We start from the raw sequence: 21,805 nt of genomic DNA, 5'->3' as shown, positions 1-21,805 counted from the left end.
TTGAAGATGTAAGCTGCAACATCCCGTTTCCTACTTAAATGGCTGAAATCTGTTTTCTCCAAACATCAAAGTATCACTTCACATATAATTCTTACTTAATTTAGTCAAAATAAAATAAAAATTAGAAAGTTAGAGTGTCTTATAGCCAAAATACCTTTGTATATAGGTGCCGGCGGTGCAGCTGCTACTTTCCGTATTTTGGCTGTAGGCATGTTGCTTGTACCGCCATTGTTACTCCCCACAGGTGCCATTATGGGCTGTTCCAGATAACCCAGCAGCTTCTCTCTCTCTGCAGCCTCCTCCAGATGTTGTCTCTGCCTTCGAATACGCTCTTTGAGCTTCTCCAGCTTATCATCAGGCTGATGTCGCCTCAGGTTCTCCAACCGCTGGGAGGCTGAGCCAGGGCTGGTGGAGGGAGTGTTCTCCCCTCGGCGAATGGAGCCTGGGGCTGGAGCTAGACATGGGCTTGACTCTTGGCTATCCATGCTCCGGGAAAATTGTGCTTTGGGAGTGCTGTCCTCCTTAGCCCCCTCCCTTGCAGGGACTCTTACACCTGTCGGATGTGACAAGTTTGCAACAGTCCTCAGGGTGTCCAAGGCTGGCTGGTCATTGAGGTAGCGGACCTCGGTGCTCTCCAGAGCCGAGGAGTGTGTGCTGTCCAGGTCCCTGTCTGTCTGTTTGTCCCTGGTGTCTCGCTGGTAGACCAGCTGGCTAAGCAGAGGATCTGAGGGAGGTGGAGAGGTTGGGTATGAAGACCCTGGCACTGACTGCAGGCTGTAGGCCTCCAGCTGAGAGGAGGGATGTGGTGGCGGGGTGGCCTCTCTGCACGCAAATCAGATTACATGGGATCAGGAAAAGGATGAAGATTTACATTTACCACTCACTGAGCATACAGAGGAACACATTATGGGTGGTGGAATTGTGAAATTTTGGTAATGCTGACTGACATGATTGTAGAATAAGATTAATGATGGCTCTCTGTGGATAATAATATCAAAAAGTGATCTGAATATCATGTACTATAAATGTGCACATTTGCTGGCAATAGTAAAACAAAAAAAGTTTGACATTTTATTTCAAAGATATGTCTTGTGTAATAGTTAACATCAAAAAATGTATGTTAGAAAATTATACAATTTACTGATAATGTGCAACATATTCACATTTGAAATCAAGTTATTTTGTTAAAATACTAGAAACAACGCAGGTTTTGCAGTATCTCAACACTGGAGCTTAGAGCTACCGAAGTATCTGCAGGCTATTCACCTTCGGGCTATTCAGAGGGGATGTCAAAAACATGTGGTCTCTGAATGGAAGTCTTGAAGAGTAAAGGGCACTTGGTAATAACAGACTGTTTCAGAGAAACAGCTTCTCTGATGTATCAAGTACAAACAATGAACAGATGCAATAATTACAATGAAAATATCCCAGCCCAGGTGTAGAATAAACACCATCTTATCTAGCTGACACACACACACACACACACACACACACACACACACACACACACACACACACACACACACACACACACACACACACACACACACACACACACGCAGTAGTATGACTAGATTAGCATGATTTTCATATCACTTTAAACATGATACCACAGAAAACTGGAAATTATTTTGATATACATGTTCAATAAAAGCTATATGCTTTTAGTTATAGTTTTAGTTTCATTTTTTGTAGAAGATGTGGGTAAAGAAAATATTACCAATGTTATTTGAAAGCACAAACCACAGATATCCAGTCCTGAGGATGATAGCATACTATCATACCCAAATATAGCTATGTATCCACAGAAAGGGAGGGAGCTATGTATTTTTCCACAGTATTTGTACCTGTACGAGGCCAGCGGTTCCCTGAACTCCACGCTGTTGTTCTTGCGGACATTGCTGTCCTGGGTGGCATTTCTCAGCGGGCTGCGTGAGCTGCTCTTTTCTGGACTTTGCTGACTACGCCCCCTGCGCTTTGAAGACCCTCCAATGTCATCAACTTGTCGTCCATCTGTGACAGAGAGAGTGATGTTAAAAGCGCATAGTTAAAATCAAGGGACTTCACTACACATCACTCAAAACTGTCACAAAACCACAAAAATAATAGAACAATTATGTTAATGGTACATAGTTTATAATTTACTTAATCATAATGTGATTTAGCTTTACATTTTGAAATAACTCACCCCTGCAGCGGACTGTTCTGGAGGATTTCTTCTTGGGGGGGTCCATGACAGAGTCCAGGAGAACCGATGACCCTGGAGTTGCCTCTAGACAGTTTTCTATGTGCCGCAACTACACAGAGAGAGCATACAAATGTCAGACTCCTTGGGTTATGTGAAGATGAGAGGGAATAATCATCATTACATATAGCTGGTTCTATTTCAGTACTTTGAAGAAACTGCCATTCTTTCTGAAAGGCTGACAAAAAATGCATTCAATTGTTCAGCAGAAAACTGTTCCAGGTGTACTTACAGCAGCTTTGGACTGAGCCAAACTTTTCCATGCAGTTGTCGGCTCTGGCAAAGAGGAAGGGAATGAAAATGAATTACAACAGGAGATAGATAACCTCTTTCTATGGAAACAACCCACATGACACAGTTTCCTTATGAATTTCAAACAGTGATTGTGACAACACTATACCAACTTTGAGACTAAACACCACTACAACTGAATTGATTTTTGTTCTTTACACACCTGTGCCAATATTGTGATCAGTGAGCTGCTGAGCAGAGCTTTTAAGAGACGCCTCAGTCCTCTTGCTGCTCCTCATCTCTCTCATTCACCTGCAGCCAAGATCAGACATAGAAAAATAAGAAAAAACATTACTCAACAAAAAGGTAAATATGACATAAATAAGATTAACACAAAAAATCATTCAGAGAATAATATACTCATGCAGTCTTACACTCTGTATCCATATACTGTACCATACACTGTTATCTTGTGACAAAGGCAGTAATATCTGAAATAAATGCACCAACCACTTTCAAACAAAGAAATGACTCAGACAGAAACAGGTTTTAGAGAAAACAGTCCAGATGGCAGGGTGTGCTCAATGTCTAGCATCTGAATAAATTAAAATATGAAATAAATACTATTTAAAATGGCCTAGCTCACTCCAAGTATAACGTGTTATGACACCCTGTTGACAGCAGATTAGTGTCAACATGTCATTTAAAACTGGTTCTACAACAGCACATTCCTCAAAAGATTTCCATGAAGGACAGTGAGCAGAACTTAACTTTGTCCCATGTCCGCCTTGTGATGTTTACCTAAAACACCTGTAATGCTAGAGTAAGGGTGTGTAGTCCCAGCTAGGTAAAACTTTCTTAAAGTCAACTATACAAACATGTGTCACAGGTAAGTGTGGGCTTGGATTGCTGCTGACTGTTTCTTTAGTGTGTATGTTTTTATTGTATATGTTAATTTTTGAGCACACACTAATAAAAGTTAATATAATCTTCTCATTAGGGAATCCTCTTCTTGAGACAATACTGGATCAGTTTGTTGGCAACTTTGCCGCTTTAATCAGTTAATTATATTATGGCTTTATAAGCAATTCTAGCCTTGTTGTTGGCTCATTATTGGTGTTTTGCACTGCAGCACGTCATATTTTACACTCCTTAAGTCATCAGGAGTTTTTCCAGAAGTCATGCAGTTTAGTCATAACAATCATGTGACATAGCCCTGAGGTCACACTGAAAGAGCAAACAGGAAGACACTTTCTTTCTCTGTCTTTCTACATAAACAGAATTTCTTGGCAACAGCCCTCTCAGTTAATATATCATCCTACACTGATGACCATGATTATAAACCTTGATCAATGAAGCATATTAAATTATGCTTACTAAACCAGACTGCAGACTGTAGTCTGTGTATTTCCTGGTAAATGAATCCAGATGGAAGTAAATCCAAAATGTCTGGCAGGAGAACCAAAAGCAGCTAAAATTATGTGGCGTTAAATTGAGGAACTAACTTTCATGTTCTCTTCATGACTATCATGAAAAGCTGACGTTAGCTACTTTTGGCACAGGCTAAGTACAGACCACAGTATTACATAGAACACTTGTTGGGAGAAGGTAAACTTGTGTACAACCTATCAGGAGGAAAAAAAGATGATCTCGGGAGGAGTGTTATGTGAAAAAGACACACTTTCATCCTATGGATTGACAATGTTTACCATTAAAGCACATACAACCTGTGCACAATACAAGATGAGATGTCACATGACTTCCTCTTTGCTCAGACTGCAGCGCTGTGCACAAATGCGCTTGTTGCTGCCACTTACATTACATTACAACAACACTTATGTTGAAATTGTACATAGATATTATTTTAAAATGGGCCTAACCCAGTATAATAAATGCTGGAAATGTAATAAGGAAGTGAGCACATATCTCCATGCTCTGTGGGACTGTACCGTGGTGCTGCCTTTTTGGAAAGAGGTGCTAAAAAAAAACTTGTGAGTGGCTCAAACACCTTCTACCAAAATCCCCACAAATGTGTTCATTAGGGGACAAATATGTCATGCTACTAGGGATGGGAGGACATAAGATTTTTATCTTATATCAGGATAAACAAGATAATTTAATCGTGGTGAATTTCCAATATTGGGGTAATCGTGAATATCCTCACATGAGCGTGAATAACCTCACAAGTGAATTGGAAAAGTTGTCTAGCTCACTAACGTACAGCCCTATTGATTTCCTGATTGATTTTGAATTGCCATTTGCCACAAGGGAGAGCCCTTATCTTTCCAGTAATTCGTCACCATGTCTGAGGGCTCGGTATGGGAATGCTTGGATATCAGGTTGTTATCAGTGTGATTACCTGCTGGGTGTTGGCGAGAGTCTGAATCTGCCCTTGTTTGTTTTTCACTAAAAAGGGATGTTCACAAAAAAATATGAGTCCTGTAAGGTTAAGTGATTCCAGTATGTTTTAATGCCATTTTAAGAGTTTTAAGCATATTTTGATGCCGATTATTGAGATAATATCATTAATCGCAATTATTTTGAAATTTTCATATGGTGCCATGCCTACAGGCCACCAGGGCTTACTAAAGCAGAGTTCGGTCTGGCAGTAACAAGCTTTGTAGTTGCAGCCAGGTTTATTTAACGCAACTGGAAGAGCCCACAAAGACCAGTGTGGAAAGAATGGCTTAAACTCATGACGGAGACTGCAACTTCTGAACACCTGATTGCCAGAGTGAATAATATGCATAGCAAAACTAGCCAAATGTGGCATCGTTTTCTTACATACATTAAGGATGTATATCTTAGAGCGGGTTAGGGGTAATGGTAAACAGAATAAAGAAACACTGAAATGCTGAAGTTCTTTTTGACTGCTTGTGCTTTTTTTTTCATTTATTTTTTATTTTACGTTGCTATAAATGTGTACTGTGTTTGTTTGGTTTCATTTACCTCTGTTTTTTCCCCTTTATTTTAATGTGCCACATTTATACTATCTGTATTTTTGAACTATTAAAAAGAGAAAACGAATAAAAACTTAAATAATCAAAAAACCCCACTTATGTAGGAGCATTGACTGTTGCAATATATCTTCCGGCCACTAATGTCAGCAGTGAAAATCCTGCGTTAGGCGAGGAAGAAGTTATGCGCCATCTTTGGTTTTACATGGGTTGTATTTACTGTAATGTAAATTACCTTAACTCCATGTTATTAAGTCGAGTTTTTAATACTTTTTCACCCACCTGACATTGCTTTTTTTGTTTCCGGGTGGGTTGTTGAGAATTTAAACGTCCCTTTAGATTACTTAATAGTTTCATTATTATTTTGTAATAATATTTAATAAACGCTGAGAGACTAAAACCGATGAATTCAGACTAACACAGCAACTCACATATATATACAAACGCTAGCTGTAGCTCTTATTACCAAAAACAATTAACTAACTGTTATAACAATAAAAATGGGCTACAACTAAAAACTCACCATCCAGGAACTACTCATCCGAGTACAATCCATCATTAATCTACTTTCGGGTGTGTGAACTAACAACCAGTTTATTACCGGTGTTTTAAAACATAACTATGATTTCGACTACGTCACCTTTTCAATTATTATCTTCTGTTTTGTAAAATCAATCGTTTTATGTTCACACTGTTTGCCAGTAACTCAATCTAACCTCTGACTTCAAGATGACTTGTTTCTAAATGTCTTCGGCCCAGAGAATAGTCGGAGCCGCCAAGTCGAGAGTTAATGTTAGCTGACAGGAAAGTCATGAATTAACTTAGCTGAACCACTTAGAAGAGACATAACACATACCTTTACGGAAACGACCCGATGTGTCTAGATGTCCACATTCATGCTGGTGGTTTCATGATCAGTAAAATCCTAACTTCTTCAAACTTGTTCAGTTTGGTTCAGCAGTCTGTTTGCTAACGTTAGCGTTAGCCAGCGGAACATTAGCTACCAGTTGTGCCAACTGAGCTGTAGCAACTTTTTCAGCGACATGTACCCGTTTGTTGTTGTTTTTGCCTTCATCCAGGGCAACCAAATACCCAGTCTCAGCTGTGGGATTCCTGGAAAAGAAATGTGGCTACCCGCGTCTGAGGTCGCCTTTCCCGGGTTACTATGTTGATGTTTCTCAACGGTGAAACTGGAGCAACCAAGACGGGTCGGTAACTGATGAGCCACCAAAATATCGCGAGAGTTGGGCCACGTCAAACGCTTGGGTCCCACCCACCCAGCCCCTCCACACACACACACACACACACACACACACACACACACACACACACACACACACACACACACACACACACACACACACACACACAAAATAGGAAAAAAGAATGTTTTTTTTCTCAAGAGTTTCAGCAAACATACATATTCATAATAGGAATGACAATAGAAACGCAGGTAACGAGGGATGATAAATAATGCCAAATAATTAGGCAAAGTAGTTGTAACTACACAATACATTTGAAATTTCTTGTTGAAATTGATTTCCTCCATTTTCCTCCATTTTGAGAGGAAATGGAAAACAAACAGTCAACAAATGCAATATCATAAAGATTTCCTACAGATTGAAAAGGTGTTAGCTGAAGCTACAGCTTAATGCGCCTATCCCTTTTACAATCACAATTAGAAACATGTTTATTGCCAAGTAGGTTTACACATACAAGGAATTTGCCTGGTGTTGTGGTGCATAACAATCAAAGAAGAGAAAACACAAGTACCAATACAAAGTAAGAGAAAAATACCACTTTCACAAAGATAGCTGATATAACTACATAAATAACAACTACAATTAAAATGTGAAATACTTTAAATATAGTATATATATATATATATATATATATATATATATATATATATATATATATATATATATATATATTCTAAGTGAAAAGAGCTATTGAATTATAAAAGATATTGACTGGGAATGTGTAAAAGTTCACAGTTTAAAACAGTATGAGCAGTACATGTAATGTGCAAATGTAAAACCACAAATAACTGCGTTAATGTAACGTGCCATTGTTCAGTGTGATGGTTACAATATACAACATACTTGGTTTCAATAGTAACATCAGACACATTTTATCCCATCCCTTCCATACTAATGCCTACATTTCATTGTTATCATTTGTTTGCTTTGAAACATTTTTAAACTTACAAAGTGAGTTACACTCACTCATTCTCAACAGTTTCATAAGTTCATCCTTTTAACAGATGTGCAATATTTTTTTCATCATTGTTTTATTGGTTCTTAAAGATTGATATTCATCTCACATTTTGGGCTACTATTGGTTTACTCCCCATTCAAACAACCCTTGGTCTCCTAAGTTAGAAACTTGTATTGACCATATACACGACTTGTATTAAATTAACAAAAAAGAAAGAGAAAAAGTATAAAAATATCATAAAAGTAAAAAATAATTAATAGGCAACAGTCAAAAAAATCTCATTAAAGGAAATGTTGAACATATATTTAAAAGTTAAACCCATTTTACATTGTCTAAAGCATTGTCTGCATATTGTTGAGTTTCTTTCTTTTAAAAAAAAAAGTCAGAGCATGCGCGACTCAAAACTTGACACAACTTAACCCTTGAGAGCCCTGGGTAACCTTAGGTAACCCTAGATTGTGAAACTCTCGCGAGATTTGTAAGCGTTGTTCCTTCATCGTACGTGTTGTCTATCATTGTACGAAATAATAATGTTTTATAATGTGTATGTGTGTGTGGTTAAAGTCTGGTTATGTTTAGGCACAAAACACTTGATTAGGGTTAGTAAAAGATCATGGTTTGGGTTCAAATGATCACTCTCGCGAGATCTTTCGCAAATCTAGGGTTACCAATTAGACACGACCACAATTTATGTACGCTTACTGCCATCCTGCGGCTTCAGTGTGTATCACGCACAGTCTCATGGACACACATACATCCAAGCGGCGTTGCATCGCATCACCTTGAACGCCCCACTCTTTCAAAGAAAATTATTTTAGCCCACAAACCCCGAGTCCACTTCATTTAAATCATTCATCATCACAGGATATTGCTTCGTTTTTTTTTTAATTTGACTGTTTTTTATTGTAGAGTTTGAATCCTCTTTTATTGGTCCCTATGGCAACAAATAAAGTGCACATTGTAAAAAAAAAAAAAAAAGGGCGAAATAGTCTGATGATAGGATTGTGTGCACACTGTTAACAGGTGAGTCATAAATATATAAACTGCAGTTATGACCATTCAGCCAGAGATTGAGGTTTCCAGGTTATGGCTGCTTGTTTGACCACGCAGAAGCAAAGGCAACAAGTAGGTTACCAGTGATATCCATCAGCCCTCTATGGCTTAAAAGCAATGTTAGACTAAACAAATGGTAACATAAGATGTGATTACTGCATTTTCTGCTTTTCTTTATCTTTTCTCTCTCTTTTTTGTGTTTTCAATAAAAGGTGGTGTAACTGTGGCATGGTCCTCTCTCTCTCTCTCTCTCTCTCTCTCTCTCTCTCTCTCTCTCTCTCCCCGTCTCTCTCTCTCTCTCTCTCTCTCTCTCTCTCTCTCTCTTTCTCTCTCTCTCTCTCTCTCTGTCTCTCTCTAGTACGGCGGACGTGGTCGTATCTGCTGCCACATTTTCATTTTCTGTGGAAAGGTGCACGAAATGGAAAGGAGTACTCCCTTTTTAGGTAAGAAATTTTCGTATTTTCTAACAGGTTTAGTTGGGGAAAAAAACAAAACAAAACAAACACTCGCGACAGTATTGAGCTCGCAGATGACAACTAGACTAAAGCTTTTTGGTACAGGTTATGTTTATTGTGCCACCCAGAGGAACAGGGTGCAGAAATCCATAATGAGGAGTCTTCCCTCAGTCTTCATTATTAATGCAAATCAGTGAGAAAGATACAGCAGGTGCACGACTGTGGAGCTTTTATCTGACTTCTATGGAAGCATCCTGCTTCAGTTTTGCTTACATGAAAATATTTTTTTTTGATTGAGATCAAGAGTAATTAAATTATCTGTCTTTGTACATTACTTTTTGCTCTCAACATTAAGACTCTTCTAGGAGACTTTGGAGGGCAGGTACATTTTTTTTTCTCTAAATGTTGGCTTCCATAGAGAGTTATTTGGCTTGTTGCTTTCTTAATTAATCCTGCAAAACATGGCTTTGACAGAGCACTGATATTTGTTCTTTAATTTGGGTTATACCAGTGCAACAGCATGAGAAGACAGGAAAATGAGTCATTACAGATACAAAATCTTCATATTCAGAGTGTTGCTCAATGTGATAGTGCAGGTGTCAGTAAAAGGGCCACATGGAGGCAGACTTGAATTAAATCCTGCTTATTACTAAGTGGCCTGGACCAGTTAATGATACAATTTTAAGTGTAGGAAAAGAAATCTCCCCAGTTCGATCTCAGAGCTTAGGAAATGCAGCAGTCATTACCAACAAGGAGGGAGGAATTAATTAAAGTTGAGAAAATCGAGACTACATTTTCTGCAGTGAACAGAGAGGAAGTATGTGTCTGACAAGTAGTTGAGGAGGTTTGAGATATTTGCTCGTATCATGCATCTTTTAACTTGGCTGTTTGTCCCTACACGTATTTCTATGATGTGGGGAAATATCAAATCATATATGTATATATGTGTGTTTTTTTATGACCTTACTGAAAAATGAACCCACTTTGTGGCCGTTAGCGATGCATTTAGATAAAGTAATCCATCAGAACAAGCAACACAGTCTGTACTCTCAAGTCTTGGGAGTCTGACAATGAACGAAGAGGCAGTTTGAATAATCAATGTTTGTGTTGTAGATGACAGGCTGCTGGAGGCAAACACTGTGATGCAAGTCGACTTCACGTCACATTTCTCTCTGTACAGAACTAGAGCTTTAAAATTGCTGTCATGCAATCTCCTAAGATACCCAGCTACTCATCAATGGTTCATTGATCAGCTTTGTACTAGAATTGATCAGATTTTTTTTATTTGAGCGCAAATGGGTCATTGTTTGGATCAATCCTGCTTCTCTTGAGTGTCTTGTTAATTATTTCATTACATTAACACTTGTCACTTACCACCTCCAATCTAGTTTGGTGATGTTTTCCTGTTATTGTCTCTTGTTAATCTTTTCTTGTCAAGTGCTCTGATTGTCCTGATTAAATAACACCACTCTCCTCGGAAGGGGTGTAAATTGGTTTTTTGATGGTGTAAAAATTAGTGCCTCTATTTAGCGCAAAACTGAACCTTATGGAGAACAAGCTGCATATTTGTTGGACCACCTACCATAGCTACAGTCAGATACACACAGATTATCAGAGATGATCAATTAAATCTTTTATATACCCAACCTGAAGTGAATTCATGCTTAGTTGTCTTTCTGTGAAAATCTTACTTGCAAGTTAAGAATTTCCTCAATTCAAGGCGTTAAAGACAAACAAAGCCTTTAGCAAACTGATAAAGATTAGAGTTGAGGGTCCTTTAAAATGCTTAATATGTAATCATTGGTTGAAACTTACTAACTTACTGTAGATACTGACTGATAACACATCAGTTCAGCAAGGACAAATGCAATCTATTGAATTGTGAAATAAATAAGACACATACTCATATTGTCAAGCTGTTTTATCTTCTAGGTTCCGTCTACAGGCTGGTGGTGATTGTGAATCAATTAGTTTGTTTAAACATCAATACTTGTTTTCATTTATAAGCTTTTAGGTGCACCATGGTTATCTAAAAGAAGGCAGGTGACTTTTTTCTATTTGATAAGATCGCATCTGGATTTCATGGAAACTACTTTTTCTTTGGCATTTTGTTTCCGTAGTTATCCAAGCAATTGGCATGTGAGCAGACAGGGATTTTAAGGGTTCTTGCACAAGGCTGCTTTGATGGCTGTTACTAGGATCAAACCTTATATCTGTGTGGTTGTACCACCCTGCTGTGTTGTTTTTGCAGTTTTCTAGCTCAGCTATTGCTGTAGTTTGTCACTTACTACAATACAATGTGCCAGAAATTTAGGCAAACACCAAGAAGCGCTGAAAACATACTGTAATTCATGCTGATATGCTAAAACCTGGTCATTTGTATCAATTAATTATCAACTAAAGATTTCATTACAGTGATTTCATTTCATCACAGTGTTGTAGTGGCCTCCTGTTGAGCTGCTTTGACTAATGAATGCAACGGATACTTATTTGCCGCCAGTTTGCACATTTAAGTTATAGTAACAATCAATATTAGCACAGATGTATCACATTACAATCTCATGGCCTTGTAGATAAATTTGGGAAATGTAAATGTCTGTGATCTTTATTCTTTATTGCTGCATGTTCCCTGTGGAAAACTGAGTCTACAGCAATAATATTTATGTGCTGGAGATTCTTCCTAATATTATGTATATAAAGATGAAATGCTATAATGTAATTTTGCAAACATTAGATGTACTAAAAGCCGTCTTTATGATTTTATGCTCTTACAATTTCTTACCACAGAATTAAATTATTGCTGTGGTAAGATCCCATTCAATCTAATTATTTGTTATTTATATCAATATATTATTCAATTTATTCTGAACAGAAGTGAAAAACATAAATGCAGCAGCAATCATTCAAATGTGCAGTGAAGCATGGTTTTGTATATAGCACTGCCAGGACATGAGTACCTGCCTGTGATGGAAACCTTTTAATTATCTCTAACACATTTTAGAACCAATTCAGAGTAGCACAGTATACATCAAGTATAGTGTTGTACAACACAAACACACGTACATATCTTGAACAGGCTCACAAACCTCACATGTGTTAGTTTGGTGTTATAATAACAGCTGTGATACTTCTTCACAAAGCCTTTTCTCAAGCATGCAGCGAGGGATCCTGCAGCCCAAACTTGCAAAATTGCTTTTGGCCGGTTTATATAACTGATTTATTCTTCTCATTGTAATGACAGGTGAATATTATCTGTGGCATGTCTAGTAGTGCAAAATGAGGCGATTTAATCTGTAAGGCCTCTTCCAACGCTATGCAAAACATAGGTTTATATTTCATAATGTCTGCTACACACTCTAAAAAACATTTTCTTCAAAGCATTGTATACAATTCAGTTTCTCTTCATGATTGCATTGCAGCCAAAGTATAAAAAAAAGTTGTTTTACAAGACCTGAGGCACTGGGTTATCTCATAGTGGTCCCACTGACAAAGATGATAATATACTTTGCTAAACATCTTTGAGTGGTTTTGTGGACACCAGGTTGGAACAAGGATACCCTTCTTGGCATCCTTGTTCATCAAATATCTAAACATCATTGACATTTTAATAAGACATTCACTTACAGAGTTGTACAGTACATTTTCAATTCCTTGTTCCCTCAAAGGGAAAATGAAAATGATCCACTATTCTACACATACTGTAGTTCAGGGTCAGAAAAGAAAAACTCCTGTAATGATTATTGCTTTTCCGAAGGGAGTGGTTTTACCCTACTCGATATTTACACTTCTGTTATTTTGTTGTGTGACTTCACATGTTAGTAAGTTTAGGTGTCAGATTATTTATCATAAAAGGATGAATATAGCACAGAGCTGAGGAAGTGCATCACATTCCACTTTATGACAGTTTCTCCAACCCTTCCCCATGAGGCTACTTCACCTTCCAATGATTGGCCCGTGATGGTGTGGAGATCCTATTAGTAATGTTGATCATTACCGATGTGACGTGTCAGTGATGTTGTGTAATGGTCTTTCCTAGAAGGTCATCACAGCAGTAGGATCTCTTTGAGAAATGTCTTTTCATCATCTGAGAGCTACATGTAATGGAATACTGACTGCAGTTAGGGACGACGCTTTAACATCTTACTCATAAATTATTGAAAAAAATTAGCACAAAGCAGAAAAATTAAGAATCAGTGGTAACTTTCCTGATAAAGGGGGTTGAATTTTTTTCAGGAACTATTGACAAACTTGTAGAACTCATAAATACCTTAAAAATTTTAATTATATTGTGTTGTTCGACAATGTTTCTGACTAGGTCCCTATGAGCACCCAGCTATGCATGTCCACTCAAAGCAAAATATAAGAAATGACACCAGTTAAAAGCAAATTACGTCAAATAGACTATTAAGCTGATGTGTCTACAGCCATGCTAGCAGCTCTATGAGACTGTACTTAAGCACAGTGGTGCATTGAGCTAAATGCTAACATCAGTGTGCCACAAATGCGGTGCAAACACAGCAAAGGTGCACGTTCTCGCAGCATGGTGGGGCACATTTGAAGTGCTACCACTGTACCAAATTTTATGGGAATCCATCCAACCATTGTTGAGACATTTCACAAAAAAAACAAACAAAAAACCCATGAATATGAGTCAAAAAAGTCAAAAGGATCACTAAGGTTATTATAATTCATCCTTTGAGCACCATGAATACATTTTCATGACAATCCATCTGATAATTGTCAAGATATTTTACTAAAAGCCAAAAATGTCAAACTGCTGGTGTCAAGGGATCCCAAATTAGCACGAGGACCATGAATGTCTGTACAAAACTTCATGGCAACTCATCAAATAGTTGAGATATTTTAGTCTTGACCAAAGTGGTGGATCGACTGACTGACTGACTTACTAAACAATTTAAATACCGCAGTCAGAAAGACAGAGGGCAAACATTTTACAAAACTATTAAAACTGTCTACATTTGCCCTGAAACATAATTACATTATTTAGCGTGCAGCTCGTATTAGATTATTGAATCATCGACTGCTGGGCTCAGAGCAGGAAAACTCATCCACAAGCTGAGTTACCCTGGATGTTCACAGTCACATGTCTGTTACTCAGGCTTCCAACTAATTGATCTACTCAATCTTAGGTCATTCATTGTTTATGGGACAATAGCTACATAATGATAATATAAAACTTTAATAAACCCTTCAGGGAAATTGGGTTGTTGTTGTTGCAGCATAAAATATCATACTAGTTGGACACAGATTAGAATCATGGAGTAAAAATAAGATTAAATGTAAATGGATGCGTGAAATAAATGGCAAGTACAGCACCACTTGGAGCAAGAAAGTATTAAATACAGCTGTATGAATGAAATGTATGGGAAAAGAACATGTGCATGGAAAATATGAAAAATGCAAAAGCGTATATGACATGTATGATACATACATGTATACATGGAAATGAAGAAAAAACATTTAGAAGAAGAAAACAGCAAAAAGGAATTCACATTGTACATACATGCTGAGCTAAACATGCATAGTGTTTGCATTAACACATCTACAGAAGGTGTTACATGTGGAAAGAAAATATATAGGTTGTGTTAGATAAAACCAGGTCATTAAATACACTCAATTTTCCAGATACAGAGGATTAAGTAATGAAAGAGCTACAATAATAGAAGCAGAGGGAAGTGGCTGTGGGTGGAATAGACTGTGCTGGCACAGCGCAGCGGAAAAGTTTTGCTGGTTTGGTTTTTTTTTTTCTTAATTGCATCCTTCATCAGTTATTATTATCAAGATGGGGGATGCCCTTTTGTAAGTACTCAACTAGAAAATCTAGTGTGCATTAGCTGCATAACTCTCAGATGAGAATGAAAATAGCTAAATGAGAATAATAGTGAACATACAGTGCAGGGGTTAACATGATATTTCCTTGTCACCTCGACATCTTCCCCATTATTCTAGTCATGCTCACACTCTATACATCTGCATATTTCCTGCGTCCCTTAGCTCACTGAAATGCACCACAGTGTGTAATAGAAAGTTGTAAATTTCATATGTAGATGTTGGCACTGCCTATGCACTCTGTGTAATACAGAGCAGTAATATGCAGTGGCTGTATTTTAGAGCGAGATGCTAGCTGAGAAAATTAGACTCCTCATCGAGAGGACATTCAATAGCTCTTTGTTCTTCTGTTTGTACGAGGCAAACAAAGCTGTAAAATAATCCACAGCATACAGAGTGACTGGAAATGGTTGAAGAAATCTTTTAACTTTGACACAGTTGAGTCATATATATGTGCAGAATATTCTTCTATGCCTTCTAGTCCCACTGTTTTGTGATGGAAAGCTCGTAAAGGTGCTGGCAGACTGTCTGTAATTGCCTTTTACGGTGCATATTTCCATTTAAACGGTAGATGCATCACACTAACAGAGAAATACAGTTTATGAAAACCACTTTTTGTCTGTGAATTGCCACCTTCTTCTATTTAGCTCTTTTGTTGAAGGAGCAGATGTAGAAAAACTTAAGTAGATAATAGGAAACATAAGAAATAACTGTCTGTTATGAAGTTTATTCCCTATATCATTTTTGAATATACCATTTACACTCCTTTATTCCTTTACCTGCATCTCCGGCACCTCCCTATAAACATGATGGTTATTTTCGGCTGACAGAATTGTTACGCCTGATTTCCTTTTCAAACAAATCACCCATTAGAGTTTCAGGTGACACAACACTTCTTGACACGTGTTTGGCCTCTCTCCAGGTTGACAAGTTGAGGGGAGGATGTGGTGAAATACGATGTGTAATCAGGCAGGTGTGTGGGCTGCTGGAGGCAGCAGGTGTGGGAAGGTTTCTTCGCCTGCCCGAGCGTCTCCTTCACTCCTCATTAGTAACCTCGCAGGCACCTGGCTGTCTAGCACAGAGCGTAAAAACGATTTGGCCCAGGTAGTATTTTCATTTCAGATTTCAAGACTCATATTCTTTTGTCTCCGTTGATCAGATCCTAAGTGACTGAGGAATCATCACACAGTTGTGAGTAACACATTAGATATTTGTGGTCAATTTAAGATAATAGCAGTTCAGTGATTAGCCTCAGTGACTGAGGCTAATCAACAACCAGCCTCTTAAAAGCTAATGAGGAGAAGTGTATTAAACCACAGTCAACTTTTCTCGGCAGTGTGGTTTTGGTAATTATGAAGAGCAACCGCAATGGAGTGTGGAAGCAAGCAGCTGAGCCCTGTTGTCTGACTCTGTGCAGTGCAGTGTGGGTGTTTTTAAAACTCTGTGTTGAAGGCCTGTTGTCAAACTGGTAATATGGGTCTGGATGGGATAATGGTCCTGATAATAGTCACAAAAGACAATGGAGATAGGTGATTTAGAGCATATCTTATTTGATATATCACTTCATGTTTATGCTCCTAATTTCTGGACATAAAACACTGTTTCCTTTTTTCCCACTTTGTCATCACAATATTAAATGTGACCCAAAAATCTAGAGTAACAAAAAGAATATGGATTAAAAAGACTGAATATATCATACAAGGGACTGTATCTGTCTTTCTTATCTCACTAGCAGATGGTAGATGACCACAATCCACAGTGAAGATAAACACAGTTTAAATGGCCTTTACGTAGATGCACCACAGTCGAGCGAAGTGCATTTGTTTTCTGATAAGAATTGACTGGATTGACTAAAAGAGTAACCTTGTGCTTGTTCCAAAATGCAATCAATGTTTATTGTCATATACAGTATATTTTCTTGCCAATATCAATATCTGTGTCCATTTTAATAGCTTTCATCCTCTGCAAGAGGCCTGTTTGTCATTCAGTCCTTAATTGTTAGCTTCTATGGACTTCTTCCTATGTTTCAAGTCTTGCAAAAAGGTTTTTGTGTTTAAATGCTTGTACCTGCCTATTTTATTGCTATCAGCCATGAATATGGCAACATTTTGAGTAAAGTAACTGTATCTTGAGGGTTCATTATTGTATTCTGGTCATGTAATAGCAGATTAAATGTTTCTTTTCATGGTTTTAACATCTTAACATTTGATTAGTTTTGGTCAGACAGCTGATGTTTGTTTCCTGCTTCTTGTCTGATCAATTTCCACACTTGTGTTAAGTGTTTTATGTCTACTTTTCATTTTTATCTTTGTTGTATTTTCCTGCTTACCCACTTTTTCTTGCTAAAAGGAAAATGCTGTACACTCATCATCAGCAGAGCGTTGTAGGTGCTTTTTTTTCATACCCAGATCCAACTGTTTGACCTCAAAAATCCCTACTGTATGTATCAGCTAATTGAGTTGGCATTCCTGTTCAGGCAATTTGAAAACATAATTTGCAAAATGGATTCAGTAAGCACTGGATCAATGGAATTTCTCCTGCCACATCTCAGACAAAGCTTCTCCCTGCCAGGAACCACACAATGGACGATTATATGGACAAATGTAAATATATTCATATGCGTATACTGTATTTCACTCAGTAAAGGTGGGAAAGAGGAGGAAGAGGGAAGGACTTGGCCACAACAGGTGTTTTCTGCCTTTATTGGAAGCTCAGCTCATGTTCATTAAGCAGCCACAATTAAAGCCACTTTACCTACGGTCCCATTGCTGTCTGGGTTCCAGAGCAGCAGCATTGTTATTATATACCATAAAGCCCCCAGAGAGCAAGTAATTTAAGGTGTCAGAGGTAATGAGCACGGTCAATCAGAAACTATAAAACACCACTGATTGTTTGGCTTAAAAAGGAAACCTGTAAAAGTTTGTTTTAAGAATTGACTCATGATTTATTGATTTTAGGCAAGGTAGGTCATTCCAAACAGTAAGGACCATAATGGCAGTACTTTAGTCATGTGGGGAGGATTACACCATATCCGATTGCAGTGGTCATAAAGGTGTCTTTAACTATTACACTCAGTTTGTTTCTTCATCAGTCCCTCTGTGTGAAAAAATAATATATGTATTTAATAGAGTTGTCAGAGAGGTTGAGTAATGGTCCTCTTGTAGCAGTGCGGCTTAAGGACACTATGTTGACTGTTTGACTGCCTCTTTGTTGCTGTGTCTCTTATTATAATGAATCTTTGATGGATGAAGCTAGTTCAGAGAATAGCTGGAAAAAGCACTGAAGTATGATGATTTGCCTGCTAGGGTGAGATTTGAAATGCAAAGCTACAGTAGCAATGAGGATGGCTTCTCCAAAAACTTTGACACTAATTATAATGTTTGACTGCACTCTCAGTGAAAAAGAGAGAGCTCACTTAAACCCACCTTAATTAATTTCTCTGGCCATTTGGAGGCAACACAAGTTGTAACAACATTTATTTGACACAATGAAACTTTTTAGATCAGACAAACAAACCCCAGCTCAGTTTCCTTTGGATAATTTACCCAATAGTGCATTTTCGGTTTTAGACAGACTCTTTCATGTGGGTCCATGGCAAATAATAGGACCACTGAACAACAGTTATAACACTGTCACCAACTGGCCTACTTCAAACAGCTCTAATGAGGTGAGCCAGTCATCCATGCCTTGGGAAAACATTGTGTTTGATGATTAATATGCAGTATTTTTTGTCACTTTTTTTTTCTTCTTTTATTTCATTTATTTTTATCCCTGAAAATTATACCACTTTCTGCCTCATGAATTTAATGAATCAAATTGTAGCTGATTTATTTCAGAGCATTGTATCATATCTGCTGCTTCTCAGCCTAAGGCGTGGCCTGGTTATTCCCCCTACATCAGTAAATCAAGCAGTGTGTTCATTTAGTTTGTTCAAAACATTTTTGATATCTGGAGGTGTGAGTGGAGACCTCTTGAAATCAAAGAGGCTCAGCTTTCTTGTACAAGTGATACCATCATCGCCTCAACAGCGCCTCATTCACAACAGCGTGTCCACTTATTGTCCACTCTCAGGGTGCTTTAGCAGTCTAGTGGATTTTAAGCTGATGATGAATAGATTTAATCATTTCATCTTATCTGCACTATACAACTATACATCCTCTTTTTACTGCTCAATCTCTTCACTACCCAAATTATTTAGAGCCTTTCCTCTCAAAGGGACTGTAAATCTAACATTCTGCTAACTAAAATTGCAATGGCTCAGTAAAGCAGGAGCAGTAAAGAGGTTTTTGTAGCTTTATAATATGCTGTGTGCACATACCTGAAACCAGACTAGATCTCAATGTTCCTACCAGATAAAGGAGAAAATGGGTTGATGAAATGACTTTCCTTCTCCTTCCTCCCTCTTCCTAATTGCACCAATAAGCGTGGCACTGGCAGTATTATGTGATTGTTTGTTTTGAGGGCTGCATTACAGCTGATCTAATTGGTTCTGATGCTCAGAGGACTGGTAATATTTTAAACTGACTGAGGACAGTGAAAGCTGTTGGGCTGTTGGCAAATTGCCTCTGAGGCTCAGCTGAACGGATGCATAACTTACACAGAAGTTGCATTTCTTCAGGCTTTTGACTGGTGTAGCTGTAAACCAACACAGCTACACAGACAGACTGTTTGGGTTTCTGCACCGGTAAGTGGGGATGATGTAGCCTCTGTTAAAAACACCATAAAAGTAGCATGGAAATGAACTTTTTTGTGACTCTTTGATGTCTATTAATGATTGTACATTAATATAATATCTCTCTCACTTCTCTTCCCCCTGTTACATTCCCTCTCCCTCATTCCTGCTCCTTCCTGCAGCACTATGCTGAGATCCTGGGCAGTCTTTCGACCATGCTGGAACTGGGCTCCTGTTCGGTCAGCTCTCAATCTCTGACAGGGGACCACAATGCTTTGGGGCTACCTAGAACCTCGGGAGGGCCTGAGTGTCCAGATGATGGTCTGGGTCTTGGCATGGGGGAGATGTGTGGTAGCAGTACCCCCAGGCGCCAAATCCTCCACACGTCCCCGGTGGACTGTGAAAGCTGGCAGAAGCATCGCGCAGGACTGGTCAGAGGGTCGAGCCTGTTTTCTGGGTCCCACTCCCTCCTGGAGCCTCTGAGTCTCTCGACCAGCTATGACACCCTCTACCTCCCACACACGTCCGCCCACGCTCCACCTCTACACCAGAACCGCCTCGGCCTCTCTCTTGATGTGACCTCATCTTTCGAAGTCGGAGGGGGAATGCTGGGGGTCGATGGAGATTTGGTGGTTAGTCCCAATGTGATGAAGAGGCGTAGGGGCGGCCTGATCGAGCAGAGGGACATCGTGAAAGCCCACCAGGCTCATAAGATACAAAGCACACCACAAGCACGACGCAAGGAGTGGGAGTGAGTATGATGCTGACACTTACGTACTCGAACACCCTGGGCGTTTTCTACACGGCTGTTTTTCTGAATGGTCTGAAACATCACATCTGCTCACAATTCTCATAGAATGGAGAAACAGCCCACAACAAAACAGCTGTATACAATGTCAACATGTGTTAATATGATAACAGGAACTGCTTTTTATTGAAATAGCATTAAGTAAACATTACTAGGCTATGTTAACATATAGTATTGAAAGCAATTTTGTAGTCTCAGAGTTCAATTCATTCTCTGCCTCACTTGTTTAATTTAACTTTATTGAGACAAAATTTAATATCCAGCCTCTGTGGCACTTTAAGCTTCTATTATTCTCTCCCTGTGAGCAGGGATGTCAGTATACCTGAGACCAAGTTTTATTTGGACAAATCTATGCAGCTGAAATGGATATAATGTTTAGCTTTCATGTGACTAAGCTTTGGTTTTATTTGTGTAGTTCGATGACACAGTGAGGGATCAGGTAGAAGTGGGTGATACAGACACAATCTCCTATCACAGTAATTTTATTTCTCCAGTACATATATGGTCATATAGTAAACCTTCTGTATAATCAGTTAAGAATATAAGACAAAACCAGTGTTGACACCTGCCTTCAGATTTCTCTCTTTGGGTACAATTAGAAAAAAAAAATCTTAAGAAATAAAAAAACACGATCACAGGTTTTCTCATTAGTATTGTCAAACCCACAACAAGGATAATGTATGTGTTGACAGAAGTTACAGTGACAATGATGCCCCAAAATATTCAAAGTATGGATTTGTGTTTAGTGTCTTTTTGGGATATGATTGCATGTTTAATTGTGCATCCTGCAGTTGAAGAGAGAAACGAGTGTCTTGATCGAACTGATGATCATAAAAGCAGCTGGTTATTACATTGTCATCCCAGTCACTGACGCAATGAAGATAATTCTAATGCTCAGTCAGTCATTATAAGCATATACTATGTATGTGTGCGTACTCTAAGTGTGTGTGTGTTTACTGTATGCTCATTCACATGCTCATACCATGCGTATGTGTGATTGTGAAAGTGCCTATGTGTTTATGTATTTACCGGTTTCCTGCCCTGCAGCGCTGTGGAATTTCTAGCTGATTATGGTGGTGACGCCCCCCTCTGTTTCCCTGCTGACAACTCTAGTGGTGTTGGCCCCCACTGTGCCTCCCCCACCCCCCCACCCCCACCCCCTCCCATTTCCTCACCACAGGTACAGGATGCCACATCCCATGCTGAGTTACGTCTATAGCTTAAGAGACAGAGGCTTGGGGAGTGTGATGGAGTAGAGGAGAGAGAGAGAGTGAAAGAGAGAGGAGGTGGATGATGAACAATGAATGGAGGAGA

The 21,805-nt window shown here is 38.7% G+C and overlaps 2 protein-coding genes across 6 annotated transcripts in view; one reads left to right on the top strand and one right to left on the bottom strand.

Moving 5' to 3' along the window:
- The window catches only part of cep350 (centrosomal protein 350), a 35,039-nt gene extending 28,393 nt beyond the window's left edge, over window positions 1-6,646 (bottom strand). Inside the window, exons 1-6 of the mRNA XM_042416110.1 lie at window positions 6,290-6,646; window positions 2,700-2,788; window positions 2,478-2,521; window positions 2,189-2,297; window positions 1,848-2,013; window positions 155-822 (exon numbers count right to left, since the gene is read on the bottom strand). Coding sequence (XP_042272044.1) covers window positions 155-822; window positions 1,848-2,013; window positions 2,189-2,297; window positions 2,478-2,521; window positions 2,700-2,784 — 1,072 coding nt within the window. The 5' untranslated portion in view covers window positions 2,785-2,788; window positions 6,290-6,646. The remainder of the gene's footprint in view (window positions 1-154; window positions 823-1,847; window positions 2,014-2,188; window positions 2,298-2,477; window positions 2,522-2,699; window positions 2,789-6,289) is intronic.
- A 1,753-nt stretch (window positions 6,647-8,399) lies between these two features.
- LOC121900004 (voltage-dependent R-type calcium channel subunit alpha-1E) overlaps window positions 8,400-21,805 on the top strand; it is a 104,292-nt gene continuing 90,886 nt past the window's right edge. For 4 of the 5 annotated variants that reach the window (XR_006096861.1, XR_006096860.1, XM_042415859.1 and 1 more), the window contains exons 1-3: window positions 8,400-8,676; window positions 9,065-9,149; window positions 19,866-20,434. Coding sequence is in view for 3 of the 5 variants with exons in the window: in XM_042415859.1 (XP_042271793.1) it covers window positions 19,899-20,434 (536 nt within the window). In the remaining 2 variants the exon portion in view is untranslated. The other variant, XM_042415858.1, reaches the window with a different exon arrangement.

This window comes from Thunnus maccoyii, chromosome 7 (assembly GCF_910596095.1).
Source record: "Thunnus maccoyii chromosome 7, fThuMac1.1, whole genome shotgun sequence".
NCBI classification, from domain to species: Eukaryota; Metazoa; Chordata; class Actinopteri; order Scombriformes; family Scombridae; genus Thunnus; species Thunnus maccoyii.
Note: the sequence above shows the minus strand (reverse complement) of the source record. Positions and strands in the feature narration are given on the sequence as shown.